This window comes from Poecilia reticulata, linkage group LG10, assembly GCF_000633615.1.
Source record: "Poecilia reticulata strain Guanapo linkage group LG10, Guppy_female_1.0+MT, whole genome shotgun sequence".
In the NCBI taxonomy this organism is placed as follows: domain Eukaryota; kingdom Metazoa; phylum Chordata; class Actinopteri; order Cyprinodontiformes; family Poeciliidae; genus Poecilia; species Poecilia reticulata.
Window position 1 is genome coordinate 10,459,609 of NC_024340.1, and position 12,164 is coordinate 10,471,772.

Here is a 12,164-nt window from a genome sequence, read left to right on the forward strand (position 1 = left end):
TTTTTTTTTTTTGGAAATTTTCCAGTCTGGGTTTATGCAACTGGAATATAAAATTCATAAAATGATGAATTTTATCTTAATGTATCTTTTTAAAGAGGTGCCACTAAGTAAGGGTTTAGTTGTTGGCAAGGGACTATCGATATCGATATCGATATCGGATATAGTTGTCCAAGAAAAAATACCTGTGTCACTTGTCTTGTCAATTTATTTCCTAATTTTTTAAATTTTCTTTATTGCAATAAGATTATAATTTTGCAAATGCCAAATTATTTCTAAAAAATAAAACAAATCAACCAGATGATCAGCCAAGTTCTCCATTCTCCGAACAAGTTCACAAAACAGAGGACTAATTCATCTCAAATGGACTTTTCTGAAAGTAATGTAGCCGGTCGTGCTTTAGTCGTGCATAAAACCGTTGAAGGCTGTCGATGTCGTAATCTGACTCTCTAAAGCGTAGCCTGAAACCCAAACAGTGATCTTACAAAGTTCCTCCAAGTCTTGGGGCTTCAAAAGTCGATTTATCTTCATTAGTAACCGTGTGGGTCTTACGGGTAGAGTTAACAACAAAAAATAATCCTGATTACTTTCTGAACCCTCTGTTAGGTAGCAGCACTGATGAGGTAAAAAGCATTAAAAGGTCCACAAATCACACCGAGCCTCCAATCTGACAGCTGAAACCGAGCTGTAAAAAAAAAAAAAAAAAAAAAAAGGCATGGCGTTCCTGTTGCCGTGGGATAGTGCGGATATGATTTTGGTTCTTCTCCTGACAGTAATTACCATTCCAATAACCAATTACAGTAAAAGGTATCCAAGAATTCCTCTGGCTCCTCTTCAAAATGGTAATTGCCAGTGGAACGTTCGCATTATAACCAGAACCATATGATGACCTCTGGTTTTATTTCATAACCCAACTGAGATCCAAGAGGCAGCTGTGAATTTCTCCGTTGCCGGATAAGTGTAGGCTCAGTCTGATATGATGTGTGATTATGCTGCCTGCCTTGCAGGCGTCCAAAGCCCACACTTCAATTAGCTTTGCATAGCCCTCGCCGACATCCCCACACAGCCGAACAGAGGCGGAGAGAGCAGGGAGATGGATAGCGAGAGAGGGAGAAAGGAGGTCAGTGGGAGAACGTGGGGGGAGGGAAGATCAGACAAGACGGGCAGCACTTTGTCAGGACCTGCAGCCTCAGCCACCCCGGTGACAGCTAGAGGATGAGGGTTCTTAGCTGTGACTGCCACGAGTGATGCATGAGCTGATATGTGTTGCACTTGCTTGGGGTGAGATGAGGACATACCTTCTGGAGCTCCTCAAGCTCCAGCAGCAGCACCTCTGAAACATAGCTGTCAGACAAATGGATGGGGGTGCAAAAAGAAAAAGGAAGCATTTAAGAACTTTTATTATTATTATTATTATTATTATTATTATTATTATTATTATTATTATTATTATTATTATGGCAAATGCACTAAATACTTTCACAGCTGTGAGCTCAGCTTGGAGTTCAAGTTTTAGAAGTTTACTGTTTTCTAGCACCTCCTCTTGGAGCAGAAAGTTAATGCACTGTTGTACACCTGTTTGTCGAAATCAGTGAAAGATCTGAGGAACAGAAAAATGCTCACCAGATGTGAAGGGGAAACTCCCAGCCAGCAACACTGCTGGCAACTACATATGCAACACGTTTCATCGTGAGCCAAAGCAGCCATTATTTCAGATGCGCAAACAAACACTTGACAGTGATTTGCCTTAAACATCTGCACAGCAGAATTCAGACGGGCTGCAACAGGCAAGCAAAAGAAACTGTGGAGCCCCTGGAATAGTGTCCTTAATTATTCACTGTATATGCAGTTAGCAGGCCTGCGTATCCATAATTTACTATAAAAACCTGCAAAGCTGAAGGTGTAAGGGATACGGGTGGGCTTGAGTTTATATTTCACAGGAGCTGCTTGGTTCCAGCACAAAAACAAAACCAAAATAAAAAAAAGACATTTATAATCTCGGCACTCATATATATGTTGAATGCAGAAATATTAAGTCTTCACTGTGTTCTTGGATAAATGTGGAGCTCTTGTTTGCCTGTTCTGAATTAGTAGTCCACTCGTTCGCTGCTATTTTAGTTGAACTTCAGGGTGGAGGCAGCATGCCTCAGGGATGTGTGCTGTTATTTTAATGAGTTTGCATCACTGCACAGTTCAAAATAATATATACCCCCTCTACGGCGCCATGTAGAAGTATTCATATCCCCTGATCCTTTTTGAATTTTGTCATCTCACAAAAAGCATATGAATATGTTACATTGGGACCTAATGTGATAGACATATAAAACTCCCACACCTTTCACTGCAGTTACCGCGGCAAATTGTTTTGAGTATCGGGTTTGCACGTAGAGAACGAAAGTTTCGCCTTTTAATTTTTTGCATCATCGATCCACTGCGTTGGACCGTGACAGTAGAGAAAATTATGTCTTGGAATTCGGGAGCCCTAAAATGTCTTTAGCATCTCGAGCTTCATGTACCTTAGCTTGAAGGATAAGACGGTGTGAACACACCAAACGTGACTCAAAATGGGTATAATACGTGCTCATTGCAAAGGCTCAGTGGCATGTTTGCACTCAAAAGCAGGTGAGGTCTAATTTCTGGCCTATCAGTGATCAAACTTGGATGAAGCTTGAACAGTTGAATCGCTTCTAGTTTCTTTGTGCACAATATTGCCGCTCCTGACATCTCTGACACAACCTGACTAGTGACCTACCCTCTGAGTATCTTATTCTTAATTGCATTGAAACATCCATGTAAGTCACCTGGGATATAAAAAAAAAAACATCTTCCAAATACATGAACAAACTTTTCTGTACTTCCTTAGGAAAGGTAACTCCACAGCATAATGCTACCTCCACCATGTTTCCCCATGTTTACAGTTTGATTAGGGTGACATACTTTAACACTTTTGAAAGGCTCTGTCCATGTTCTCATCGGCGTATTGGAATGTGTCGCTCACGGCTGATTTCTCTTTGCAGATTGGCTGCTGGAACGAGTACACAGGATTTGTAAATATTATGGATCCTCAGGTCAACATCTCAGAGGAAAACCGAACCATTGTGGTCACTACTATTATGGTACACTTTCCACGCAGTTTTAAGTGTTTCACGTATTCTGCCACTCGAGGTCATGGTGTTGATTCCAATGAGTGATACATTCTGTCCTGGACGGGTAGAACCACATCTTTTTTGTGTTGCTTTCCACCCACTCACTACATGTTGAAACAGTCGGCCCCAGATAAGCGAAGGTGGCGGTTTCGTGGCGTGGGGAAGGGGAAGGGGGGGCGGGGGGGGTGAGTGTTTCAACTGTATCCGTGTGGGTGTCAAAGCATTTTGGTTTCCCATGTTTTAGTGGCCTGTCGTAGCAGTGACGTCACAATAAATGGTGTAAGTGATTATAGTTGACTCCATCAGTTACAAAAACAAAGCAAAACATAAAACGCATACGTAAGTAGACCCGTCTGTCCTTTTCAAGTAAATGTTCAATGACACTTGGGACAGACTGACTGCAGAATGACGAGAGAATGATGCTGCAGTGGTTTCACAAGCTGGGCAAAGCAAAATAAACATAATTGGAGAAGGATAAGTTGGTATGGCGGTTTCCCCTGTTATCACTTCTTCAATCTATTTTGCATTGCTCCTCCATGTGTTCTGTGTTGAAGTATATACTAACCCTAAGCACTTTAGTAAAGCCACATTAAGAGAAATGGAGCACATTCTTAAGCTAATTTAATTCAACCAAAAATATGTCAGGCTTACTAGATGGCTCATAACAGAAACATTTTATTGCAACACAAAACATTTCGAAGTGATGGAGAAAAAGTTTCTGAAAAGCAGTAGTTATCTTAAAAAATATATATATTTATATATATATGTAAATGAATGAGAATCACACAGAAGTGAGAGGAAACAACCGAACATCTCCAGAGGAGGAAAAACAGACTGCCTGAGTAGAAAAATACTCTGTGGATCCAGTGTGATGGGATACATTCAGCACAGAACAAACAAATCATTGCTCTCCCACTTGCACTCTAATTGTGTGTGGCTGTAATGACAATGCCGCCTCTCCTGAGCAGCCCTGTTGTTCCGTAATGACGATGTGCTCAGTTAGAGGAAGGATGAGCTGCACAAGTCTTTTTTTAAAAATGGAGTGAAACAGCTGGCACGCTCCTGGTCTGCTTTTAAATATTTTTGTTATAAAGAATTTTTATGCTGCTTGATTCTAAATGACAAATAGCAACCAGTTGATTTTTCTTTTTTTTATGAGCTTGTTTGCTTACTTCTAATAGAATCATAGTTTATCTTTAATTCATTAAGTGTTTTTTTTTAATTTAATTATTTATTTAATAATTACTAATAATGTAACAAAATGTTACTTTTTTCATTTATTGAATATGACAAACTAACAGTGCATTGGTGCAGTGTGCTTGCTGAGATAGCAGAGGCACTTCTCTGATCCCTCTACTGTCACTGGCATTTACTTGTGAAACCCATTCCCCACCCCTGTTCTCATCCCCATTCTCCACTGAGCTGACCCACGCCTTGCCTACCACTGACCCAACCTGATTATAAGAATAATCTGACTGCTAAAATTTACAAATGTATATTTTTTACATGTAGAAAAAGTCACTGAGTTGGATTTACAGATTAAAATAGAGTTTACTACAGACTGGTTTTTCTTGGTGTCTGCTGGTTGTCAAGGCTTGATAAGAGCAGCCGAACCGTGTGATCATTCTGCTTTTATCACTGCATATTTGTGCATTAGCAGGCCATCATTTGTTTATGCACGACTGCATGGACATGTCTGTAGCTGCTAGTAATATATGGACTGTGTGTGTGTGATTTGCTTCTTGGTGTGCATCTGTGGTCACGTTTCAAGGGAAACATTACAAGGATAGAGAGCAATTTCCCAAGAATTAAAAATTTGAAACATACTATGGCTAATTTCACACATGCCATGAGGTCAGGATCCGTTATGAACCATTTGGTGACAAACAAAGTTGAGATTTCAAATAATGTGTGAAGCTAAGACTAAAATATTTCTATTTCCATTATTATTGATTCTTGAACCAATTATAGCAAAGATTGTTGCAGAGGTCACACTCAGCATATTTAGGTGAAAATTTTGGAAACATACATCGTATTAAAAACTAATTGATATTAATACGAAAAGCTCTAAACTACAACAGTCGTTTTAACACAGTGTAAGATTAATAATTACTTATGGATTATACTCTCAGCAGACATTTTTAATTATTTGAGGTTTAGGACATAGTGCATCATGCTGTTGGAAATAGCCAGAGGAAAACTGGTACAATACAGATATAAATTATTAATATCCCCCATATCATTACACCGTCACTTTCAGTTTAACCGGTAATACAAGGCAGGATTGATCCATGCTTTCATGTTGTTTATACCAAATTCTATCCTTTAAATTTTGCAGCTTCAATTGAAATGCATCAGACTTTGCAGCATGTTAGCGTCTCAGTTCTTTGAACCTGTGTTAACTGCAGCCGCAGCTTTCTGTTGTCAGCTGTCAGTGGTGACACAAGGTGTTTTTCATGTTGCTGACACCAATCGTCTCCAAGATTGCAGATAGTTGCAGCAAGTGGCTACTTCAGCTGTTGTTGCCTTTCTATTATCTCAATCCCGTTTGCCCATTCTCCTGTAAATTATGGCATCGGCCATTTCTGAATTACAGACCCAGCTATCAGGCACCAACACCCAGACCAGGTTCCTCTTCTTTACCACATCAAGATGCAAATTGCTATTTGTATTGCCAAGCATTTGAACAGGGATACCTAATAAAGTGGCCACTGAGTGTGGACATACTAGTATTTAACGTGCTAATTATGAGAACAACCTTAATCCTGAACATCACGGGAAGTTTGAGGAAGAAGATGGATTAAGAATTACTCCTGGATTATTGAGTTCGAGGTTCGGGGGTCAGGAATAAAGAAAATCTCTAAATTAAACAGCTCCAATGTCAAAAAATACTTGTGTATCTTTTGTTTGAGTGTGTACGTGTTCGGTGTATGTGCATGTATTTGAACGCATGTTTGCATATTTCTGTATTTTTTAAACGTGTACAGGGGCATAGGAGTGAATAAACCAGCATATGTTTGAATCAACAGGAAGCTCCTTATGTGATGTACAAGAAAAATTATATGCATCTGGAGGGGAATGACAGATATGAAGGCTACTGCGTCGATTTAGCATCTGAGATTGCCAAACATGTTGGAATTAAGTACAAACTGTCAATAGTAATGGACGGCAAGTATGGAGCCCGAGACCCTGAGACCAAGACGTGGAACGGGATGGTGGGTGAACTGGTCTATGGGGTGAGTACTGGGAGTCTCGATTCTGCTGATTACATGACAGTTTGCAAGGAACTTCAACATGAGAGGAGATCTCATTTTTCTGTCTTAAGGTGATCACCAAACCCGCGGTGAACTCATCAGCTCTTGCCCCAGTTCAAAGTCCCATGATGTCCCTTGAAGCTCAGCTGTGAGTGAATTTGTCAAATGCAGCCTGAAGCATTGGGGAGTTGGTGATCATCTTGAGACGGAGAAAATGAAATCATTTCTCAGTGCTGTTCATTGCAATTAATCCTTCTTGCTTAGTTTAGAAACTGTCTCTCTCCCTCTCTCTCTCCCCCAGTCGAAACAGAGGTAGGTACATGAAAACAATGAGTCCATATGGCAAACACACTGTAATCACTTTGATGAATGAAAGATTGTATGTCTTTGAAGTGACTGTGTAATTATGTTCAATGTTTCACGTGTTTGATGAATTATGCCAGATTCACAGCTGAGTAATCTGCTTTAGAATCAACAGCTAAATGATGGTTTGCGGTTTGAAGCAACAAGATCCATATGGCGCTGCGCTTCACAACCTCTTGCGTTAAGGACGGGGGTCACGGTGTGTTATACATCTGACGAGAGTCACCGTGGGCACTTGTGACACCTTAAGAATTTCCCAAATGATCCCGACCCCTCCCAGTCACCTTTCTTTGAGGCCTAATAGTTGAGCAGGAGCCAAATACAAAATGCATGAGAGTCAGACCTCCTCGCTTGTTCAATATCCTCACTATCAGCTGGAGAGATTTGCTCGGTTTCATGTGCCAAATTATCTTTCGGATAGGAAAAGTCCACTCCCTGCAGATGAAAGTGGCGGGGAAACTGATTCCAAACACATTGCAGTCAAGTCTTTCCAGCCCTGCGCCTTCACAGCAGGTGGGCCGGTCCTAATAGTTTTGTACATTCTGACCTTTTGACCAGTAAATTAATTAGATTTTAGTTGTCTTTAAAAGGTTAGGCCCGAGGCTCCTCTTTATTGTTTTGTTTGCCTGGCCATTGATTGAACACAGCACAGGAATTAAATGGTTATAGCCCACGTCTCAGCGTTGCGTTGACAGGGTAAAGAAAAAAGTCGTGTTTATTGGCTCTATTTGTGTCGCTCCTTGCTCCGACCTCATAAAAAGCAAACACACTCCGCCTTGTGCTCCTTCAGTTCGATGTTTTCTCATTTTTTGACATGAAAAGGCAAACGCAGCACAATGCAACAATGGACGCTATTGTCTTTTCCCACACTTGCTTCTTTGAAGAGGAGCATTATTTAATTAATCACACACACACAGTACGCACTAACAATGTCTGACATGATTAATTATTTTCTTCTGCTTTTACAGAGAAAGCTGTTGTGATTTCTGAAAAAGAAAAAAAAAGGGCTGCACCACCTTCATTGGATTTGTTTTGATAGCGTAATGTGATTGAAGTAGCAGAGCAAAGGGAGAAGGAGATAAAGAGAAACAGCTTGGAGAAAGAAATAAAAATACAACGCCAGAATAAGCTATGTTTGGGAAACCAAGTGTAAGACACTGCCAGTGCTTTCAGATGTCTATGTGCAGCAAAGATTTTGCATTGTGCAGATAAAAATGTCTAATTAAACACATGCACAGTTTTTTTTTCTGTTCTACTTCCGTGCAAAAATTCAATTTGGTGTTTTGTTTCTATATATCTGAAATTTTTCTTCCACTTTCTGCCTCATTTAGTCAAACATTGCTCAAATACCCGTCTGTCTTAATGGATCGCTTCCAAGCTGCCTCTCTCTGAGCTTTTTCTCTTTTCTACCTATAACAATATTTCTATGTACATTTTTTGCTTCTCATCTTAGACCTTGCCTACATTTCCAGCTACTCTTTTTGCTTTAATATGTGATTCACCTTTTTTTTTTACAGCTCTCCTTAAAACTGGATTTTTTTTTTCTTAAAAGTCATATGTAAACTGAGATTTAAACAGCTGCAGTCGTTCACACATACAATGACCTATTTCCCTAACATGTTCCCTGTGCATGTCCCTATTTCCAGAGGGCAGATATAGCCGTTGCGCCTCTCACCATTACTCTGGTTCGAGAGGAGGTGATAGACTTTTCCAAGCCCTTTATGAGCTTGGGCATCTCCATTATGATAAAGAAGCCACAAAAATCCAAGCCTGGCGTTTTCTCCTTCCTGGACCCGCTGGCCTATGAGATCTGGATGTGTATAGTGTTTGCCTACATTGGTGTGAGCGTGGTACTGTTCCTGGTCAGTCGGTTCAGCCCGTATGAGTGGAACCTTGAGGAGCAGGATGAAACCAAAGACCCCCAGACTCCCCCCGATCCTCCCAATGACTTTGGCATCTTCAACTCTCTGTGGTTCTCMCTGGGCGCCTTCATGCAGCAGGGCTGCGACATCTCTCCAAGGTGGGTGAGCTTCCGTAGACACCTAGTTAAGGGATAGAGTAAAAATAAAAGTACAATTTTATTTGGATTGTGGTCAGAGGTTTGCATGCATAGCACGGAAGTTGTATGAACAACATTTGTCTGCCTGTATTATTCCATTCGTTTTATTTGAAACACTAGTGCCACTCGCAGGGGAAAAAGTCACTCTGCTTGACACCTCCATGACAAATGGTAAAATGTTCCTACATTTGGGAAACTCTTTTCAACTCCTCCAAACATTCTTCACCTCTTTCAGTAAAGCGTTTGCTCTGTCCATTTGTTTGGAGCGCGGTCAACCCGACACTGCCGTTTCTTTGCTCTGCACACCAAGGTAGTAATTGCTCTGAATTGGCCGTCTTACAATATGCAAGTATTAGTCCTCCCCGCCAGCGCAATGTAGTGTTTGCAGCTCTCTGGGGGATTTAAAGTGCAATCAAACAGAAAAGAATAGCCAGGCACTGTGTCAATACACACGCTGGACGATTCGTTGTGAAGTGTGCCAAAACAAAACAGATCAGTGGACTTCAGCCAAGGGTGGTTCCTTTAAAAGTGGTGACACCTGATAAAAGGAGAATGCTAAAAGGTGTTGCACACCATTGATATGTTTTACCCTCTGTAACAGGGGACATCTGATGTATTTTATCAGAGATGCTTCATATAAACTCACAACATGGCACCTTTTGTTTTTTCCAATACCAGCTGGATTTATGGTTGGCTACACAGTAGCTTCTCTCCAACCCAAGACAACCTCACTTAATATTAGTCAGGGTATGTGCATACATTGAGGTGCATGTATGAGTTTAGCCCCATGTTGATATGAAAAAATTTACAAATTAGTCCTTCCCATTCTTGTTTTAAAAGTTCACACATCTTATGTTTTTATTAGCGGTAAGCCAGAAATCATCATAATAAGAAAAAAAAAGAAGCTTCAAAACATCTGTGTGTAATTGTGCACTGAATTATTGAAATACATGGTCTTTTCATTAATATTCTACTTTATTGACTATGAGTGTAGCTGACATTCATGCTAATGGTGATTTATATGTTAACTTCTGACCAGAAACCTGCATGTTTTTCCTAACTGCACAGTGTCTCACAGTTTGCTACTTGAAGCTCTGGAGTAATCTTTGACACAGACTTGAGAGCAAGTTAAATATGCAAGTTAAAAAAAAAAAACATTCAAAAATGTTTTACTATTTTCTTTGAAAGTGTGCTTTTCTAACTCCCTAATGTGTTTCCATCTCGGTTTTACGAGCTACCAGGAAATTCTAATGACTGATCCAATCATCTATACACTTGAACACAACTGGTAGACGTTAGCAGCCCGACAGGCTCTAATTGCATTTCTTCGTTTCCCCCGTCGTACACCGTCCCTCTGTCAGGTCTCTTTCAGGGCGTATCGTTGGTGGTGTTTGGTGGTTCTTCACCCTCATCATCATCTCCTCCTACACTGCCAACCTGGCTGCCTTCTTGACTGTGGAGAGAATGGTGTCGCCTATAGAGAGTGCAGAGGATCTAGCAAAGCAGACAGAGATTGCGTACGGCACTCTGGACTCAGGCTCGACAAAAGAGTTTTTCAGGGTGAGTGGAGTCAGAAAACTGTTTTTTGCGCAATGCACCAGCTGCATTTTCTATCAGCTGAAGTGGTAAATCATGTAGAGCCCTAAATATTAAATCATAAACCTTTCTCTATGTCCTTGATCGACAACTCCTCGCAGCTCTTCCTTTGTGTGCTTTCAGAGAAGAACTCCTGACCTGTGAGAAATTCACCCAAATAAGTCATGTTGGCGAAGTATCAATTCTTGAACTCATTGGACAGGAATGTCAAATTTATGCAGCACGCGCTGCAGTGCGCAACCTTGAGGCCTTCCGAGGCTGTCAGCAGAAAGCATGATAACAACCCTGAAGGCTCAGAGGTGATAAAAACAGGAGGCTTAATCAAAGCACCCACATAAGACTCAGACTCTGAAGGGTCAGTTCATGAGTTATAATTAGCAAGGCAGCCATGGCTGGCAAATTAGGTGTGATGAGGAAGAGCCCCCGCAGGTCAAGCAGAGCGGCCGAAAAGACATTTCAGAAGGAATCAGCAATATGTCTGCCGGCGTGAGAGACTAGCTCAGCAATTAAGTTATAAATTACTTACAATCTGAGGTGTGAGTATTTGAGTGTCTTAGAACTAATCACACACTCACCGTGCAAGAGCTCACCGAAGCTAGGTGTTGTCTGGACGATCAATCTTTTGCCTTGAGATCCGTAGATGTCTTTGCTCGTGGCGCGCTCACAATAGCATTCCTGAAAACAAATTCGTGAAACGTTGCTCTAACTGTGATGACAAAAAGGCAATATGACAGCCTTTTATCTTGTGCTCCCCTCATTACTCATCACCAGGAGAGAAACATTACACATGTTTACCAGCTGCACACTGTTTTTAGAGAGAGTCTGACTCGAATTTTGAATCGCAACCACAAAATCCAGAAATAAATCCATGTTCTTTCAGTCAGCGAAGAATGAGGAACTGTCTGCAGGGCTTGATATTTAAAATTCTTTGGATTAAAGTCTGTAACCCCTCATGAGCAAGACATAAAAGATTCAAATCAGTACAGATAATGCTTTGTATTTAAGGAAACATATTAGGACTGACAGTAAATGTATTCTTCACAGAATATCTGACAAAAATTGTCGCTGATCTGCTTTTTATCAAAAAATGCTGCACAGGTGTAAGCCCGTTAGGCGCACAGTAGCAGCAAATGACGACGGAGACTCCCTGAAAGGTATGCTGTGTCACAGAGCAACGCGAGATGCGGCTGGGGAGTCCCATTCTTCCGTATTCTGTCTAACGAGTGTCCTAGTTATACATCCCCAGATCTTCAAATAGGAAATGACATGTGTGAAGCTCTATTCCAGGGGACTTTTTAATTAAAGCTGCAGAAGGCTGACAAGGAAGAAAACTCACTGATTAATAGAAGTTCAGGTTCTGTTTCAGATCTGTTTCTTCAGAAAAAATTCATTCGGTGCTAATTAGACCCCGTACGCCATCAGCCAGCTGGAAATTCAAAATCAAGCCCAATTTTTCAAATCAGACACATGTCATCGCATCCGACACCACTGGCCTCTAATTTTTGATGCTTTCACCTGATTTATTTTCCAAAGCTCTCTTGACAAGTAAAAAAACTTTTATGATCTAAAGAATTCATCTGCTTTAGTGGCACAAAAAATAAGACAGACATGGAGGTATGAATAGTGCATGAATTCACAAGTTTTTGGTTACGTTATTTTTCTCTTCTCCCTGGTTTAAGATGAAAGCACTTTTTAGCTCCAGTCAAATTGACTATTTGTAAAAGTATTTCCTACCTGACTAGAACCGTA

At 40.7% G+C, this 12,164-nt stretch overlaps 1 protein-coding gene across 7 annotated transcripts in view; it reads left to right on the forward strand.

Moving 5' to 3' along the window:
* Positions 1-12,164, forward strand: part of LOC103471094 (glutamate receptor 3) — a 102,123-nt gene that overhangs the window by 71,345 nt on the left and 18,614 nt on the right. For 6 of the 7 annotated variants that reach the window (XR_534585.2, XM_017307091.1, XM_008419896.2 and 3 more), the window contains exons 9-12: positions 3,015-3,113; positions 6,173-6,379; positions 8,407-8,780; positions 10,181-10,379. Coding sequence is in view for 6 of the 7 variants with exons in the window: in XM_017307091.1 (XP_017162580.1) it covers positions 3,015-3,113; positions 6,173-6,379; positions 8,407-8,780; positions 10,181-10,379 (879 nt within the window). In the remaining variant the exon portion in view is untranslated. Of the gene's footprint in view, positions 1-3,014; positions 3,114-6,172; positions 6,380-6,468; positions 7,867-8,406; positions 8,781-10,180; positions 10,380-12,164 lie in introns of those variants that run through there. The other variant, XM_008419897.2, reaches the window with a different exon arrangement.